The following is a 19,781-nucleotide window of genomic DNA, read 5'->3' on the forward strand; positions in this document are numbered from 1 at the left end:
TAAAAATTAATACTAACTTTATTATACAATATAAAACTCACCACTTCTTCACCTGTACTCTTATAGCTTGCTTTGTGGTGCAGTACCTTTGTTAAACTGCAAGAATAAGTGCTTATCTTCTGGAAGGACACAAACAGTTGTTTTTTTTGTGTTTAAAGGACATATTTCATGGCAGCAGCTGTTTTTATAAAAACAGAAGTTTTAAAATTGCCTTCAAATATTCAAATTCTTCCAAAGGGAAAAATGACTGTTGGCCTCATTCTTATGATATTCGTAACAAGGCAAGCCAAAACAGAACAGGCTGAGGCATGTTAATGCTCTTACATCAACATTTGTGTACAGTATGCAAGCAGAGTTAACATCGAGCCAAGCAGAAGATAAATTAAAATTGGCCTTTTTATTAAGTTCATAGAAACAACAACTAATCTTATCTCAGAGACTTTATGTATTTCTGACGTTACTATTCCTCGATTCCAATTCATTCAACAGCTCCTTTCCCTGGACACTACTCCTAGGACACTGATAGGCACCAGCTGTGCTTTCAAAGGCAATTAGCTCGTGACATAAAACATGCCCACCTAGTCTCCAAGTAAAAAAGAAGTTCCAAGAGAAGTTTAGTCAGGTGGCTTTTGAGGCAGGCTAGGAAATAAAGAGGATCAAAGTTTCTCCTGCAGTTTTCTTGCTTCCTCTGGTATTATTCAAGATGCCAGAGCAGAGCCTCGGAACCCATCTCACCTGGATTGATGGGGCCCCAGCATGAGCCTCTTTAGCAAACATTTATGGCACAAAAAATTTTGGTTTGATTTCTAACTTGTAAAACAAGCATATAGTCTCAGTAATATCTGGAGGCACCAGCTCTGTAGTGAAGGCTTAGTGCTCCTCAAGGCCCCTTCTTCATAGCACAGTGACATTCAAGAGGGAATTTGCTCTCCTCTCCCCTTCCCCCAAGAAAATGAGGCTCAAGGCTAATTGGCACAGTATCTACCTCACTCCTGTCCTCCTCCTCCATCATATTCTAGGTAAATAGCACGGGAAGCAACTTTGAGATTTTCCAAAGAGAAACCATCATCATATGCAACATACTAAAAATTAAGCAAAAGTGTCCCATTATTACAATACAAATTTGACAGGAAACAGATATACGACCCATAATCCAAAGTACCCTTTAGCAACCTGACAGCAGCCTTTTTCCATCTGATGAAGCTGCTTTCCTACTCAATGTAAGAAAGATCGTGAAGTTGCAGCTTGGTCTATTTCATGTCACATGTCTAACCTAATAACTGCTGGCACAGTTAGTTTACGATAATCAGCTCTTCTATTTTACAACGATAGAATATTTACAAGCAGCCACAACAGACGTTTTTGAACCTAGCAGTTAGGTTTTGCAGTGCAAGGTGTGCTGTATTGCAAGTGAAGTACCACCAGCCTCGCAAGAGGCATTCAGGAAATGGCAACTGAATTTAACATGCAAATGTTTCTGAGAAACCGGCCTGTTCTCACGCTTTAACGTTTGCATTACAGAAAGACAGCAGTGCACAAGGACTCACTGCTCATCTCTTCTGCTTTGCTAGCTTTAGAAATAGTGTTACACTGTGGGGCTGGACGCCTTTTGCAGTGGGGGATGTGGAGAACTTCCTACCTGCATCACAAGGCAGCAGGACGGGTTCTCAGGTGAATGTTAGGAAGGGGGCCCATCCTGACATCTACTGTGGTCACCGGTACCAATGATAGCCAGAGAGACATGCTCTGGACAAGGAGAAAGAAGGCTTCTCAGTAGCGTGCTGCAACTGCTCAGTTTGAGCCATTCCACCTTGGGTCCTGGACAATTGTTCTCCTCCTCACCTCTCGCAAAGGGCAGGATTTCTCCCTCAGTGTCTGCCTGTGCTTCTGTTACAGTAACAGTATTTTCAGCTCCCATATGAATCTGTTAAGTTCATGAAAGCAACAGCTCCGCAGGGACCAGGAACAAGCCAATTACTGCTAACGCCCTTTCTGCAAATGAGTTAGTAGGAACAGCTCAAAACTAGAACCTTTTGTCCACCACACACAGATCACATCAACTATATTCATGCATGGGCCCTGCTGCCTCTTGGCTGGTGTTATAGGAGTAGTTCCCAGCAAGGCACAGTGCCAGGGTCCTTCTGAGCTCCAACACGCTTCAGGATAATGATAATTTCAACAGTATGGACCACAATGTCAACTGTGGGCTAAAAATGAAGATTCTCCAAAGCAAAGGCTGGGCTTTAGCAGAGCATTTTCAATTGTGCTTCTCACCTCTACAGGAAAGCAAGCATCAGCTTTAAACGCTAAGTGCTGTAACAGCTGATTTTTAAAAAAAGGAACTAGATTTCAACACCCACCCCCGCACCCACGCATGCAGAGAGAGAAAGAGAGAGAGAGAGAGAAAAGAAGTCTGAAGTAACCCATGTGAGGAACATGTATTTATGCCACGTGAATGACTGCCTGGACCACAAAACACAGTATATATTCCCTGCCTTCTTCAAAGAGCTGGACACTGCAAGTCATGTGCACTACACAGGGCCAACCAATATCAACTAAAGCTAGCCAAACCCAATACGGGGTTCCAATATTTTGTACATATAAGGTCTTCTACAGTGCCAATAATAGCCAGAGTCAATCACTTCAATTCTGCAATGTTCCTAAAGCAACAGTATGGTGAGAAAGTTGTACTTTAGGGGTCACATCTCATTATCGTTTACTCCAGATTCACACTGGTATAAATTAAGAACATGGACGTGATCCAAGCTGTCCAACTCAAACTAGATCTATTACGCACTGTTGATTATCTGGTCCACACTGGTCACATGCTATTCCAAACAAAGGCCATTTATTCTACTTCAGGGCATTGCATCAGGAAGAACGTCCAAATACTTAAAATATTTAGCCTTGGAAATTACTATTTTGTCCATATCAGGATATTTTCCTGATCATAGCAGAACTAAGAGGATTGCATCAGTCAAATTTGGCCATTGTGTACTGTACTTGGAGCCACAAATAGGGTTTTGGTCATTACTGCTTAAGTTAAGTGATAAATAATGATTAGCTGTTCTCCCATCCCACCGGTGAATGGTCCCTCGTATTGGAATCAGCTGATATTGATTTTCCCCAATTCATAATAGGTCCAGACCAGAATATTTCATCCAGTCTAGAGATGCACAATATTAACAATAGCCTTATGGGACACTGAGGTAGACTGTGCCAGAACAGAACAAAAAAAACAACACCACCCCACCACACCCTCCTGCCTAGTTTTCAAAGATAAAAATGTACACGTTTTGTATGTTTTAAGAAAGAAAATGGTTTTTACAGCGATTTTATATTAAAATAAATAAAAATTTTCCTAATAAGAAAACCTCTCTCAATTAGAAAAGTGTGTGAATACTTCTTCCCTGCAGTGTAGCGGAGAGCTGCTAAATAGTTACTATTTTGTAAAGCAAGAATGCAAGCTAGGCCTTTCGAACTGTAAAGTTCTGGCCTCATATTTACACAATACATTTTGGATCTAATTTTGCGAACAATCTTTTTGTACCTTCTCCCTTTGTCCCAACTGAGTCAGGCCTCACAAACATAAGGGGGTGCTGTTCCTTTCAGAAGGTGCAGAAAGTCCATAATCCTTTATCTAGGTGCCATACTACCAGGTGTCTGTAGTTTTGGGTTAGCAGGGAGGGATCAGTGATGTGCTCCCTATTAGCACCAACCCTTATTTTATTTTCAGTGATTGGTCTTTCAAATGCGGGAAGGACGAAGCAGCCGCACGTGGTCTGGAGCAACAAGCCACACACCGACATGCTTAGTGCCACACCCAGATGAGCCAGGACTGAACCATTTACTCCCAGCACAGGGAACTCACGGAGTCACTGTGTTAGTCATGGCTCCCTGAGCTGTCCACAAAGAAAAGCTGCTGATTTTCACCTTCTGTCTCCCTTTGAAACCATCACCTGCATTACAATGGCCTGCAACATCCAGGGGTTTGCTTCTTTCAAGCCTATTAGTACATTCACTCCCCTCTGCTTCAGCCCCTTTCCCTGACAGTACATCCTTTCATCACTGTAGGAGACATGTAGTTTCATGATGCTTTTCTAACACCCTAAGCTAAACAGCTTTGCCTTTTATGCAAAACAGCAGCCAAACAAAGCCCAGCCCAAAACACAGAAGTTAGCATCCTGAAGAGCTGGAGGCGCTGGCTAAGAACAAAATGGCCCTGTAACTATCCATGGGGCATGATGCAGGTATCTCAGCAAAACACCAAAATCCCACTTCTTCTGCCAGGCCAAATGCCCGCGCAGGCTGCAGACAGGCACAGACTAGCTCACCACAGGCACGTTCAGCTTTGGCTCCACTCTTGGAGCCAGGCACTCCCTGCTCTGGGTTGGGTTAGTGTCTGTTGTTCTGTTAGAGATTTTGCTCTTTCACCTGGCGCCGTTTTCTCCAATGTCTGTGGAAAAGTGCACATGGAAGGGAAAGAAAGTGAAGTAGCAGAGCGACGGAAGGCTGAGGCAATGCTTTGTCTGTCAGCCCCCGCCAACCAACTCAAGTCCAAACTATTTTATCTTGGGGCTTTAGCTGGAGCTGGCTGACTGTGTGATATAAATCATGAAACCATATTTTGAAGCCTTGTCAAGTACAAACTTAACATGTGCTTCATAGTTCCTAAGAGGGTAATCAGCTAAAATAAAGTTCATTCTGAAATCCATGGACCACTTTAAGACCAAACAAACTCCCCAATCCCCTCCCCCAAAAAAGAATCATAAACACTCAATAATTTATATGGTAGTTAACATTTAAAACTAAAAACACTTTAAATATGTTACAACAAACAATATATATAGTCAATGCTATAAGGACAGAAAGCTTGATATCCAGTCAGGGGTTTCTGTTTTGTTTGGTCTTGAAAGTAGCCACAAATCTCAGATTTCTACTCCTTTGGCTCCTAGCATATTTTTCCTCATATGCTAATGAGAGAAAACTACTCCCAAGAGTCCTTAGTACAAAAATAATCTGTTTAGGGTTCAATCACTCCAGGAAACTGGGAAAGAGAGAAGTACACACTTCCAAGAAGAGGAAAGCTTCTGTGAGAACATACAAAACGTATGTACAAAAGAAGTGTATATCTGTATATATATACACACCCCATGTATATATACTGCGCTCACACACACACACACACACACTCGGATTTAACTCATTAAAAAAGTATGAAAGCAGCAGCTATTGGTCAATCTGAGGAAATGGCGTGTCCAATTAAAGGGTGTTAAAATCCTTCGGCTGTAGTGAAAAACATTTCTGAAGAGGATGCCATAAAGCTTGGAATTCTACTGAGAACATTTATGTCCTGCAGAAGTTTTGCTCTGCACTTTTATAATGTAGCTCAGACATCATCGATTTTCATTTCCTTTGTTGGCAAATGTGGATTCTCTTCTTTCAACCTAATTTACAAGGTTAGTTCCTGTTTTGAACCATGGTTACAGAAGGGACAGCCACCATGGAAACCTTTTCCATTTATGTTCACAGATAAGTCCATTGACAACCACTTAACTTGTCAAAAAAAGTCTGTTAATCATAAGATGATTAAAAATCTGAACAGAGAGTTTGTAGTTGTATGTCATACGCTGTGGCAGCAACAACGAGAGTCCTGAGATTCACAGAGGGGAAAAGCAAAGACACAACTCTTGGGCCAAAGAGGTGGTGTTAGGAAGGGCTCGACCTAGGCATGGACAGAATCCGCCCGTTTTTCTTGCCACCATTCATGTGAGTGTAAGGTATATGCTCTTCATAGTTCCCCTTGAGGCCCATGGAGGGCCCATTGTCCCGCCCCAGGACTTTGTCCCTCTGCGAATAGGAGGAAGGGTCAAGGGGTATGCTCTCCATGTTCTCAAAGTCCATCTCGAACTCCTCTGTCTCGGGAGGTTTGTTTTCTTCACTGTAAAAGAATGAGACCTCCTGGAAGCTGGGGTGCAAGTCCTCCTTCAGCATCTCGATGATCTCGATAAAGGTAGGGCGCATTTTTGGGTTGTACTGCCAGCACATCTGCATCAGGCTATGCCTGAAAGGGGACAAAGAAGAGAGTCGGTATCTGGGAATCACTTTTACGAGCACAGACCTGAGTAGGGGCTGGTGTAATTTAATATCCGAACCAATGTTGGGACAAACACGCTGTGATGGCTGTCAACTCTCTGATTCCTGGGTCGAACATTTCAACTTACAGTCTCTTATGTTTTCTTCTCTTCCTCTCCAGTTTCTCTTCCTGGTCTCCACTTTTCCTATTATAGCCTCATGCTCCTCTCCTTCCATGTCTGTCAGGGCCCATGACTCCCTCAGATTCATTCAATTATAGAAACACAGGAATGGAAAGAACCTCCTGGTCATGGAGCCCATTCCACTGCTACTGCAGGACACCCATCATATAACCCTGTTCATAAAACTTACTGAGCTCCATTTTAAAACTAGTTCAGTTGTATTTTTATACCCCACTATTTCTACTGAGAGGCTGTTCCAGAACCTCCTTCCTCTAATGATCAGAAACCTTTTTCTAATTTCCAGTCTCAATTTACTCATGGCCAATTTAAACCATTTTTTATTCTTTTTCTAAGTCTGTTTAATGTTTTCTCTCTCTCTCTACAAGAGGTTTTCTTTTTGAGCCTCCCTGTATTTCTGACCTCCAGTGTTTGCCCTTTCCCCATCCCTCGCATCTCTACCTGCCCTGCCACTCCTCCTCCCAGCTGTTCCCGTGGGCAGCCCAGGTCCTGTTCACGTTCAAATGCAGGCTCTGGAAGATGATGGCTAACACGTCAGACAACATGCAGCCTAGAGCTGGCTAGACTTGGGTAGCAGGACACAAACAGCTCCACTGCGATTTTTAACACTAAACACTGGGGCTAGCAACTTATCTGAGACCCTGCAAGTTTCATTCTAGAAGGACTCGTTATTGGCAGCATGACAGTCAGCACTCCAGATCTTAAGCACCATCACTCTCTTCGTAACCCCCACCTGAGTGGCCATAGGGGGTTAAGCCCATTGTTATTCCCATCATTTGGGAGGAGAGTTTCAGTGCTCCCTTGAGGTTGGCTACAGAAGCAAATACTGAGCACATGCTGGGCAAGGATAAAATGCTGATGGGATGACAAAACCACAGGAGAGGACAGACTAACTAGGGCCCTTGCTATGCCTGAGAGACAGGAAAAAGCACAAGACAAGACACTTTCCACCCTCCCTTCCCATTCACCAGATGAGGGATTCCTGAAAGTTAATCCATGGAAAGTGGCCACCACTCTTGCCTAGAAGCAAACCAGGTAGAATTGTCTAACACAGACGTATGACCAGGGGTCAGCCAGGCAGGTGTTGATTTGCAGACAGCTTCTACAGTGCTGGAGCACCCACCCCCTTTTGATTCATGAGCCTCTCCCCAGCATTTACAGCCACTTGGAAGGAACTGCAGAGAAGCAAGCACAGCCCTACATAGCACATCACTCTGCAGAGGTGAATCACTGTGCATTAAAACGCAGCGATGGGAGACGCCTTTCGTTTTGGCCTATTTATATTTTAGACTTTCCCCATGTTCTGGCCTTCACGCCCTCTGGTGTGCACTTTCTCTTCTTATGATCATACAGCCCAGTTTAGTTTGGCTTTTCTTTCTAGTCTCCTGGGCTGCCCTTGACTCTCCTCTTCATCTCTGGGTCACTCAGGATGGGGTGACAACATTTCTTTGTCAGGTGGCTCTCAAAATTAATCTTTGCTCCCCCCATTCATCAGGGTGGGAAGGGGGCAGAATTACAGCCACCTTAAGTGGCCATACCTTAACCAAAGAAGCATAACAGTTCCCACCCGCCTCTAATACTTACAGTCTCTCTGGACAGTTGTCTGGCTGATCCAGGTATCCGCCATCCATTACAAATTTTAGCACCTGTTCGTTAGAGAGTCCCTGGTATGGCTGCTCCGCCAAACTACTTATCTCCCAAAGGACAACTCCAAATGACCTGAGAAAAGACCAGAACCACTGATCAGACTAATACTGATGATCTAGAAAAAACAATGTTCAGCTTACTTTTGGGGCAGGAAGATTTTAGAAGATGCACTATATACTTAAGAAGCTGCTTTAAAATATAATTTCCTGTTCTCTGAGGAACTTACCGCCCCCCACCCCCACCCCTACCCCGATCAAGTCACCCATGTCACTATTAGGAATCCTGCTACAATTCATCATGGAATGCAGAATACAACTTACCACACGTCTGAGTAAGCAGTAAAGACACCATCTTTTAGAGATTCGGGTGCCATCCACCTCACAGGCAGCAGCCCTTTGCCTCCTTTACGGTAATAGTCGGTCTCATAGATATCTCTGGTCATGCCAAAATCTGACAAAAGAAGTTAGGATGTATTACCAATGCCCAGTCCAGCCCTGCCGCTTGCCAAAAAGACTCCGGTTTCTGTAACACGTGCACATTAACACCGTGTGCACCAGCACAGAAGGCGGGGTCAGGCACCCACAGCGCTGGACTCCTCCTACTTCATTCCACTGGTGTCTTCCACAATCCTCTCCTGGATCTCTGCAGTGTGGGAGCCACAGTCACTTGCCTTGGAGTCTGTCTTGCTGCCCAATTACTCCACCTATGACACCCCAACTTTCAGTCATGCTGCTATCTTGAGAGTATTTAGAGACTGAGCACCTTCCACCTTCTCCCCGCTCCCCCCAAGTCTTCTTCCTAAACTATTATGCAGCCATGGTACCATTCCACTGGAATGGAAACTGTCACAGTTGTAACTAACCCCTATTTTGACTGATCTCTTCCCACTCTTGATGAAAACAGAATTCCTTTTGGCCTGAAATTCCAGATGGCTGGCCTCAGGCCACAGATAGGCTTTGAGGGGGGTTTGGATTATTTTTAAATTTTGTCAACTTAACTGGTGTTAAGAACTTGTTTTAGATGTTTGTACTCCATAAAAACTAGTCCTTGGGCCTAATTACATCTTTAGCAGTCCTTAACTTTTAGTTTATGCTCCATGAATAGGATACTTTCTCCGTCACAGTTCTCATGGAAGCAAGAAATAATATGACATTCCCTAAGGAGCTTTCATTAGAAGAAGTTATTAACTGCATTTCAGTAGAAGCTGTAGATGCTGCAGTGAGGCTCACCTCGACAATCCACTTACCAAAGTGCCTGCAGGTCCTTCTGCAAAACAGGTGAAACAGGAAAAGATATTGGGCAAAGGAAGTTCACCTTAGTGAAGAACTTTAAAGCCAGTTAAAAATCAATGGAGATCAGCTGGCTCTTTGTAGCACTAGTCTAGGATTTCACAGAACCTCCTCAACAGTTAAAGCTTAGTATTAGATCTGAAGCACACATTACATACCTCCAATTTTTACAGTAAAATCTTCTGCAACCATACAGTTACGGGCTGCAAGGTCTCTGTGGACAAACTTTTTGGCATTCAGGTAAGCCATACCATCTGCAATCTCTGCAGCCATCTGGATCATCTCTCTGAGAGTGGGTGGGGGACGGCCAGGGTTATTCTGAAGTTAAGTCAGAAAGTATTAAAGACCAAAGCAAGTCAGTCTGTTGTATGACACGCCCACGCCCCCCCCGCCCCCCCCCCCCCCCAATATCGCTTCTCTCCCACCTTTACCTCAGCATCAGGTCTCAGGGAGCGAAGGTAACTTTTCAGATCTCCATGTGCCATCAGTTCCATGACAACCAGTGTGGGTTGTCCTTTTGAGACCACCCCTAGGAGGCGAACCTGAAAAACAGAAATGGTATTTCTCCCTTAGCGTTGTGTCTGGGCATGGCACATTTGTGAAAATGGAGTTTACAATGAAACCAACGGTGACACATGGCTAGAAAGGGTTAAACAGCTTGCAGGCTGAATGACTCAAAGCCCACTTTTAAAGTCATGTTAGAAAGGTATGCAAATGATAATTAGGGATATTCATGGTAAATAGGCTAGAACTTTGAAATGCAAACCTATATTGTTAGAAGTAATAGTAATTGTGTGTATCTTAGATGCTACCCGTAAACAGACAGTTCCTGTCTGTCACTATAAATATTGATTCAGAGATCAAAAGGGAATATTAACATTTGGATGAATCTTGGGTAAAATAATGTCATTTTCTATATGTCTCTTTGAAGGCAATAGACTGCCTAATGGATAAACTGCCCTATGTTAATTTGTGTAACTAATTACTGGTGGTGTTTAGAAAGCAAAAGGTTACATCAAAAGCCTGTTGTTTAGCCAGGAATGTGTGGTCAAGTGGATGCTAGAACACTGTATAAAAAGATCCTTGGGTCCTGATTCTGTCATCTCAGATCTGCTTAGGTTTCATCAGGGGAAGTTTGAGCAGCAAGACTGAGATCCCAGTTATGCTTGTATGCCCTGAATGAGAGATCTGGACATTGGACTATGACCTATGAACTGAATTCTAAAGGAACTCTTTGCAACTACAAAGCTCACCATCTCTGTTAGGAATCTGAACCCCAATGGATTAAACTCATGTCTGTACATATATTGATCTTTTAATCATACACAAGAGAGAGAGTTTTTTTAATAAATTTTAGTTTAGTTATTAAGAATTGGCTGTAGCGTGTATTTGGGTAAGATCTGAAGCATTCATTAACCTGGGAGGTGATGTGTCTGATCCTTAGGGATTAGTAGAACCCTTTCATTTATATGATGAAATAAGATTTACAGAAATCATCATATTTGACTTAGGTACCTGGATGGGGGCCTGAGGCTGGATCACTTTTAAGGGAACTGTATTGTCTGGACTTCTGAGTAACCAGGAAGGTAATAAAGAAGCAGTTTTATGCTGGCTTGGTAAATCTAAGTATTGGAATATCCACCAGCTCTTTGGGGTTTGTCTTCCCCATTCTTTGCAGTTCACCCTAATTGAGTGACCATAGCTGGCCCCACTCTGGTCACACCAACACTTCTGTAGCAAGATTCCAGAGTGCTGTCACGGGACATGGGGCCCTGTCATGAAGTGGGGGTTTGAAAGAGCACAAGGAAAATTATACAGGAAGACAAATTTTCCAGACACTGCCTGTCTCTCTCACTGATGGATTTTGCTTCCCTTTCAATCATTTTTTCAGCCGAATCCTCTAGCATTATAAAGCACTAAAGAGACATTAGTTCGAAGGTGGGATTTTCACCAGCAAGTCATTTACTGTAGAGAAACTTCACTTACCACGTGATGGCAGCTGAACCCTTTCATTACAGAAGCTTCATTCAGAAACTCAATGCGCTCCCGGAGGCTGGCAGATTCGTTAACGGTTTTCACAGCTACCCGAGTCTCTGGCTCCCCTTTCACTATGTCTTTGGCTATCCCATCATACACCATCCCAAAGGAGCCTTGCCCGAGCTCTCTGAGAAGGTTAATCTTGTCTCGTGGGACTTCCCATTCATCGGGCACATAAACTGTCATGTGGAGAAAGACATTTCTCAATGAGCAGAGCAGTTACTGGAGAGAGGTTTCTGCAATCAGGCACAGGAGACAGGAGCACCCAGGCCTTGACACTGTTCCCACCTCAGCGAGACAGGGGCTGGTCTGGAGACTGGGGGCCAAAGTCACCCCCTGCCTTGTGCAGCCATTTACACCTGAGCAAGGTGGGTGTGAAACACTGCCTAATCAGACAGCAGTATTTCATACCCACTTTATCCCGGTACAAATGTCTGCACCAGGGGCGAGGCGAGGAGCGTCTGTCCCACACACAGTAGGACTGAGTCTTGCAAAGCGTGTGCCAGGGAAAATCTGCAGGGTGAGTGACAGAATGCAGCTGCAAGCGCACAATGCAGGTAAAAGGGGGATTATGATCCACAAGCAGACATCCAGCATTCACAAGTTCAAACACCCATGTCCCGCTCCTGTACTGGATGTAATATTCCGTACTGAGCTCACTTTCCACGAAGATATAACAAATATAAACAAAGAATGGATACAAAGATACTGTTCTAAAACTCAACATCTTAAAATAATCTTGCTGTGTTCAGACTGTCAGCCTTGTGCTGCAGAAGCCTGGGCGAGAGGACAAACATGACTGCTTCAGTGAACAGCCCCCTTCTTACTCCCCTTAACACAATGAAATTGGATGCACAGTACTTTGCTTAAATACAGTGTACTGTCTAAGCTGACAGGCATTCCTACAGCAGGAAAGGGAGGAAACTCCTTTCCAAACCCTTTTCAGTGGATTATACAGAGTAGCCCTGAGAAATGTGAGGCATGCAAAAGATGCAGGTGTTGACTGTGATCCCATTAGATATTCTTTGAAAAGCATCAGTGTACCAGAGATTCTTGAGCAAAAAAACCTGGAGAAATACAACAGCCAAGAGAGGCAGTAAAAATCCCAGCATCACCTTATTTATGTTCCTATTCTGCCAAGTAGCGAGCATGTTAACAGCACACCACTTCCCAATAGTTATTACCAACCCAAAGGCGGGTGGTTGTTTTTTTTAAACTAACTGAGCTCCTCCTCTCTACCCTAGAATTGCTCTAGTAGTAGTATTTTCCCACCCAGGAATGGACAAGAACATCTTTTAAGCTTTTATAAGTTGATCCATGTTTCCCAAGTCATAATTCAAAACCAAGTGAAGCACTGGAATGGTCAGAACCGCAGCATGCTCTCACCATCACTGGCACTCAGGTACTCCGGGTTAGAGGATGCATACAGTGGCCCCGTTGGTCCTTCAGTTTGTCTGGAAGCAAGACAGATACATATAAAGTTTCAGTATTTCTACAGTTTTGTGCCTCGTGTTTCTGTCACCTGAGGCCAGGGGTGGCCAACCTGGGGCTCCAGAGCCACATGCGGCTCTTCAGAAGTTAATATTTGGCTCCTTGTCCGGGGCTAGAGCGACAGGCGCCAACTTCCCAATGTGCCAGGGGGTGCTACTGCTCAGCCCCTGGCTCTGCCACAGGCCCTGCCCCACTCCACCCCCTCCCCTGAGCCTGCCATGCCCTCGCTCCTCCCACCTCCTCCCCAGCCTCCTGCAGGCCACGAAACAGCTGATCGGCAGTGCAGGGAGGGAGGGGGAGGTGCTGACTGGCGGGGCTGCCGGTGGGTGGGAGGCGCTGGGATCAGGAGCTGATGGGGGGCTGCTGACGTATTACTGTGGCTCTTTGGCAATGTACACTGGTAAATTCTGGCTCCTTTTCAGGCTCAGGTTGGCCACCCCTGCCTTAGGGCTTGTGGGGCTGACTTGGGCTCATGGGGTTGTTTCATTGCTATGTAGACTTCTGGGCTCAGACTGGAGCCTGAGCTCTGGGACCCCCACCTCGCGGGGTCCAAGAGCCCGGGCTCCACCAGTCCTGCAGCCTGAGTCCTGCAAGTCAGAGTCGGCTGGCGTGGGCCAGCTGCAGGTGTCTAGTTGCCATGTAGACATGCCCTTAGAGCCTACATGCAGCCATGTAATTAAAACAACTCCCAAAGCACAGGACAGATAACAGCCCCTGAACTTCAGATCTTCAAAAGGAAGATGTTTCCTAGATAAGTCATTTAGCTGTTCTGCTAAAATCTGTTACCTCTTTTATAAAGCCACAGAAAACTACTAGTGTCCCTCTTTGGAAAAACATTTTGTTGTTCTGCTGAGAGCTATATACATCACCCACCTCTTTTTCACAAATACGTAGGCAGCTCCAATAATTCCAGCAATTATTATGGAAAAAATGATTGGGACAACAACAACAGCAATATTAGACTGAGGGTTCACTGAGAGAGAGAGAGAGAGAGAGAGGTGTTACATGGGCTTCCAAGCAGTTTAGTCTTTTCTTGACTGAAATCCCCCCTGAAACACCTGCACACCCATGAGTCCAGGATGAGATCCTGCCAAAGTGACAGGACTCAGAGGTGCTCTCCAGAGTTGGCCCAACACTGCACAAAGCAGGAATCTCTTCCTATCCAAACCTACTTTGCTCCACCCAGAACAAGATTGGCAAGCGCCTCAGCACTTTGACGGCTGCAGACAATCCAGCTAGCTGGCTAATTCATGTCACAGGCGGGCAAATCGAAGTGCTTATCAACATCCCTGATGATGGGAACTTTGAATACAACCAGAGGTGGCTCCCAAACAATCTCCCATTTCCACTGCCTTCTTGCGCTCCCAAACTCAAGTGCAGAGCAAAGCCATTTCTGACACAAAGTGGATGGGGGTCCTTTTCTCGCTATTCAACTCAATGCAGAAGGTGGCTCTTCAGTTTCAAACAGCCCATTTCCAGAGGTTTCTAAGCTCACACACAGGAAGGCCGTTTGCTTTGCCCCGAAGCCGTAGGCAAGCAATGCACAGCCACCCAGAACTGTGGCCTCAGCGTTAACAAATAAGTGAAGGAAATAGATCAGCTTTTAAGAGACTGATTGTCAAGTTTCTCTAATGCGCTTGCCACTTGTAATCCCCAGATCACCATATTTTTCCCCATGCACTTCTATTCCAGGGCCCCTGCTCTGTGCTGTGCTCCCCGCTCCAGAGAATAGCCTGGATTTCTATTAAAACATTAAAACTTTGAGCAAGTGAACTCACAATAATCAGCCACATAGAAATATGTGGGCTCTGTCCACGACCCATTTCCTGCCAGCGAGGTGGCTCGGATTCGGACGCTGTAGTTTCCAGGCTGTAGTCCACGTAACTTACAGCCCTGTTCATTAGCAAACTGCTTACGAGAAACGCAGTAGTGTGCCTCCTGCAGGAGGATGGAAAATGACAGCTTTACTTCACTGCCTCTTGAAGAATGCAGCACAGTCAGGAGGCCTGTAACAACCAACCTCCCTTCCACAGATTAATCTGCAAATCTTCCCCGTCCAGCCCCTGCTGAACCCCAATAGAAAGGGGGAACAGCACAACAGCCCGGTGTCTAGAGAGACTGAGATGATGCTGGAAATAGCAACTTGTGACCAAGGATTATAGAATCATAAAATATCAGGGTTGGAAAGGACCTCTGGAAGTCATCTAGTCCAACCCCCTGCTCAAAGCAGGGCCAATCCCCAATTTTTGCCCCAGATCCCTAAATGGCCCCGTCAAGGATTGAACTCACAACCCGGGGTTTAGCAGGCCAACGCTCAAACCACTGAGCTATCCCTCCCCCAATTATGAGCTCCCAGCTCTGGCCTGCCCTAAGGCTGTTACTCCGAGAGCGCTGCTCTCTCCCCCTGTGCCCAGTGAAACACGCACGGGCACTTCCTTGATGTGCAGCCCCTGTTGCAGTCATCCAGGCCCTCCTCACCTGGAGCCATGGCTGTTCCGCAGCGCTCCCCCAGACACCGGCGCCGGGGAAGAGGAAGTGCAGCACCATAATCAGTGCTGGCTCCCTGCACGTTTCCAAGTGGGATTCCAGGTGGTGGGCTTACACTATAAATTCTAAAGCACTAAGCTGCTCCGGACCTGATTTCATGGGGGCTGGCTCTGCCAATGGGATGTAAATAAGTGGGTGCTGCTAGCGAGGGTTATCCCCACATTCTGGAGTCTCCCCTCACCTACAGCTCACTGACAGAGCCCAGATTAGTTAAGCTTTCCAGCACCTGTACTTGGGTGGAGAGTCTGGGCCACGTAACAACTGAGAGCAATTCTGGCATTTGGGGTGGATTTCAGAGTCTACTAGAGCAGACATTGCTATGTATCTGAACACGCTAGTGGGCAGGCAGCCAGAGCACAGGATGGCAGCTTATCACCTGCATTGTTTATACACAATCAAATATATTTACTGCAAGTCAGAACAGGAGAGCGCCATGAGTCCCCAGGGTCCTTCTGCCTTTGTCCAGGAGGATGTCTGGGAAGGGGTTTTATTTAGACCACTAACACCTGGGTGCTTTTAAATGTATTTCAGTTAACACCATAATGATGTATTACAGCCAGTGAGCAGTTTCCTATGAAAGCCGATGAGAATTCTAATACCCTGGTTAATGGTGATTTTCATTTGGCATCAAATCAACATTCAAAACACCAAAAGAAGAGTTCTTAAACAAACAAAAGGGCGGGAGAGTTAGAGAGGCCAAGACTTCAGCCTTCCTACCAGCTCATAACTTAGGCAGATATTTAACACCCAAAGAAATTCAGTGACTAGCAGTAGTTTATTCCTAACACCATTTATTCATGAAATCATTCACCAATCTTAGCACATACCCAGCCCACTACAGGGAGGGAAGGGCTGCATATCACCCTGAGAGTTGGATTTGAAAGGCAAAGAAAGAAAAGCCATAAAAACATGTTGCCCAAAGATCAAGAAAACAAATGAGAACAACAGCTTTGTTAGTCCAAAGGTTAACTCTGCAAGTGGAATATTCTGCTGATCACCCAAGAAGGAAGCTCATACTAAGCACAGGGCTACAACAAGCAACCAAAGGAAAACAAAAGCTAAATCACAAGCTATTTCAAATGAAGTCCTCCCACGGAGACCTTTTAAAGGTTATTAGCATGAGGACTCTCCCCTCACAGTTCCCCGAACAGCAAAGAGACAAATAATTGTGTGTTGGAATGCTCCGATCTTCCCCATTATAACGGTATATCCTGGGTTTGCCTCTCATTGTTAAGTAGTATTAGATCATGTGGGACGCATGCCATTGGCTGTACTGGGCCTCAATTCTGCCGTTTGATCGCGGTAGGCAAACCCTTCCACCCATGCAGAGCCCCACTGGAACCCTGCCCAGGCATTGGGGTCTGCCCATGCAGTTCAGGCTGCAGGGTCAGGGTTGCCATTTATTATATCCTTGAGCTATTATTTTAATGGTTTCGCAATAAGCAGCTGAGATTTACATCTATATCATTTCCATAGCTTTCTGTGCACTAAAATCCCTACAGAAATTCCCGCACCAGGCTAACAAATGAGAGATTCATGCTGAGGACACCAATTTGTAGTGCTTTCCATCATCATGGAACACACTCCCAGAGGGTAAGGCTGGGCACATTTCTCTGCCGGAGTGGCTGATAAGTTCATGCAAAAAAGAAACCAGACAAACTAGAACAATAGGGCAGGGTGGGCTGCCTTGCATTTCTGGAGCACCATCATGCAAAACAGAACTCCACAGCTGGGTTTCCATGAACTCCTGCAGCCAGTCCTCCCTTGCAGTTATAGTGATCCACCTTATGGGCAGAGCTGTGCTCCATGTTACTCCTACAGGAGGGGAGTGCATAGCTGCAGCCAGTCACTAGCAGGGAGAGAGACACTCCAGGGCACTTTCATCATCATGGTAAATCCCACAGGGATGTGGTCTCCTTGAAGATTGAGCAACATCCAGATCGCATTCTGGCTAGCTCTTTAAAGGGGGTGCTGCTACATTCAGTTTACGTCCATCACTGGCAATCTGCTTGTGCCACCAAAGTTTCTGGCACCCACACGATTGCCAGCTGCGTCACAGCATTCGTTGGTACACACGCTTTGGAATTCACTGGTCTTCCATTCTAATGTGTCCATACCAAGAAAGCTGCCGAACCAGTAGTGATGGAGGCAGTTGGTGGGCTCTGCTTCCAACAGCCTCAATTCTGATCTTATCCCAACACTTGATATGGAGGAGCTGAGTCCAGGGAATGTAGGAATATGCAAATTTAACTTCCCAGCTGCTGCTACCAGCTATCTCCCCATGTTGTGAAGTGCACACCTATTCAAGTACCACCTATGGAGAGGCTGAATGAAAGAAGCTCTCACCTCTGGCTCCCCAAGACGCCCATAATTCACTTCGTACAGCACAATTAGCCCATTTGGCTCCTTCGGCTCCTGCCACTTCAAATGAACAGCATTTTTTTCCACCAGCTCATGGGTAACTGGACCAGCGATGTCATCCGCCTTTGCTGAGACCAACGGATTTTACAAAGTTATGTTTAGAAAAAGCTTTTTTTAAGTTCTAAAATATTTTACAAAATGCAAACCTGACCCAACCCAATATGTCAGATTTTTCGTCTAACCACCGAACAGGGATATTTATTAGCAATAGGTACAGCCCAGTTCATCAGCATGAGATTCCCAAGGCATTTTCTGAAATGCAGCTAACACACCGAGAAAACTGCCATTTAAAAATATTAGAGTTCCCTGAATCAAAGCTCAGTAAAGGCAACTCACCTTCTGGCATGGTTCTGGCACTAACATATGCTGCGACACTGCACCGGGATTCTTGGGCATCATGATTACAAGCATGGAGCTCAATGCGATATCCTGTAAAATGCCGCAGACCTGAGATAACCAAGGACTCCTTAGACTTAACTCTCTCAAAAGGTTTCTGTTCCTCTGCATTTTCAGGTGCTATTGCAGAGGAGGTATTCAGCGAAGATGGGATGGTGGGTACCACCACAGTGGCATTAGCCACACTGCCAAGATCTCTTCGTTTTCGTGATGGCCTGCAGAACAATACATTTAAGAAATTATTCACCATATTTAGCTCAAACATATTTATCTGGGAGTTCAGAGTTCATCTGAAAACTCAAATGCAAGTAGAGTGCATTTATAATGCAGCACAAACTACAAAATTCAGAACTTTTTGTTCTAACCCCCGTCTCAATGTCTCTGCAGAAACGCTACCTTTTAGTGGTGCCTGTGGTCTTGATCTACCTTTGTTTCATAACTGTACACGGAAATAATAAAAGCTAAGGCCAAAGTATGCAACGTCTCAAGTTCTCCCAATTCAGCACAGCTGAACATAACAATGTTACTAATCTCTGGGTTCCACAGAGATAGGATGCTGCCTTAACAAGACTGCAATACTCAAGACTTTACCTTGCATTTAATGTAGCTTTGACCATATGGGATCATGTCCTAAGCCCTGAGTTTGAGCATATTGGGTGCTGTACATATTCCATTTAAAACTCATAAAACTGATTTCATGGCTCACTCGAGTATGTCCACTACTCTGAGACCTGTAGTCTCTGTTTTGTACATGAAGAGAATTTTCACCCTTTCACACCAAGCAGGTCTTGAATGTTCTTTTCAACATTTTAAAGAATAAAGTTAAACAAAGATCCCAGTACTGCCAGACTCACATCGCACACATTAGTAACATTCAGTAGTGGTTAACTGAAGTTTTTCTTTCAAATTACTGTATATTAGTTAGCAGATTTACTTCAACTTCTTGCTGTTGTGACTTTCAAGTTGTCAGACAAGACTTTGGCAGTCCCCCATACTGTAAGAGAGAGCTGCTAGTTAACTTCCAAACCAGAAAAGGGGACATTTTTGTTTCACTAGAATTCAGCACCAAGCACCAGCCCGATTTCTCCCCCCCCTCCCTTTTTTTTTTTAATTATGTTAAATCAAGACAGTTACACGCAGTGTTTGAATCCTGTGATCGCATTTGCAACTAGGAATTTCAGGCTGGGAACTCTGAGCGAATTGGGGGATCCAAGCCATGTCAGAAACAACCAATGTCAGTTGCTCGAGGGGAATCCATGTTCCCCGTTTCCCGCAGTCAGAGCTTTTGATCACTCTGTTACCAGGCAGTTAAAATCCAAATCACACATTAAAGGGAACAATTGTGATGTTTGCTATTGAGTCATCTGAAAGGAACCAGCACTATGGACATCTCCAGAGTTTACAAATGCAACAAGCTGTTGAAGCAAATCTTTGCTGCTGAATTGAACTTTCCACTGCCACCCTCAGACTATCAAGCACATGATTGGCTAACTAAAATTGCAGCAGGTGATTGCAGGGGTCAGGTCTTTACCTAGAGTCCTCAGTTCCATTCCCTGATGTTATTTTTCTGAAAAAACAAATGCAACCACTTTGAAAGCAGATCTAAAATGTCGTCAAATATTAAACATTATATTTTGCACAGTAATACGGACAAATTCACTGGCAAGAGAGAACGTGA

At 44.9% G+C, this 19,781-nt stretch overlaps 1 protein-coding gene across 4 annotated transcripts in view; it reads right to left on the minus strand.

The window, feature by feature from the left end:
- Window positions 1-19,781, minus strand: part of INSR (insulin receptor) — a 103,186-nt gene continuing 83,405 nt past the window's right edge. For 3 of the 4 annotated variants that reach the window (XM_084614294.1, XM_084614296.1, XM_084614297.1), the window contains exons 11-22: window positions 19,635-19,670; window positions 18,044-18,318; window positions 17,633-17,775; window positions 14,518-14,677; window positions 13,613-13,712; window positions 12,635-12,702; window positions 11,198-11,427; window positions 9,643-9,753; window positions 9,370-9,529; window positions 8,243-8,372; window positions 7,860-7,994; window positions 1-6,064 (exon numbers count right to left, since the gene is read on the minus strand). In XM_084614294.1, coding sequence (XP_084470420.1) covers window positions 5,710-6,064; window positions 7,860-7,994; window positions 8,243-8,372; window positions 9,370-9,529; window positions 9,643-9,753; window positions 11,198-11,427; window positions 12,635-12,702; window positions 13,613-13,712; window positions 14,518-14,677; window positions 17,633-17,775; window positions 18,044-18,318; window positions 19,635-19,670 — 1,903 coding nt within the window. In that variant the 3' untranslated portion in view covers window positions 1-5,709. The remainder of the gene's footprint in view (window positions 6,065-7,859; window positions 7,995-8,242; window positions 8,373-9,369; window positions 9,530-9,642; window positions 9,754-11,197; window positions 11,428-12,634; window positions 12,703-13,612; window positions 13,713-14,517; window positions 14,678-17,632; window positions 17,776-18,043; window positions 18,319-19,634; window positions 19,671-19,781) is intronic. The other variant, XM_084614295.1, reaches the window with a different exon arrangement.

This window comes from Lepidochelys olivacea, assembly GCF_965140295.1.
Source record: "Lepidochelys olivacea isolate rLepOli2 genome assembly, chromosome: 25".
Taxonomy (NCBI): domain Eukaryota; kingdom Metazoa; phylum Chordata; order Testudines; family Cheloniidae; genus Lepidochelys; species Lepidochelys olivacea.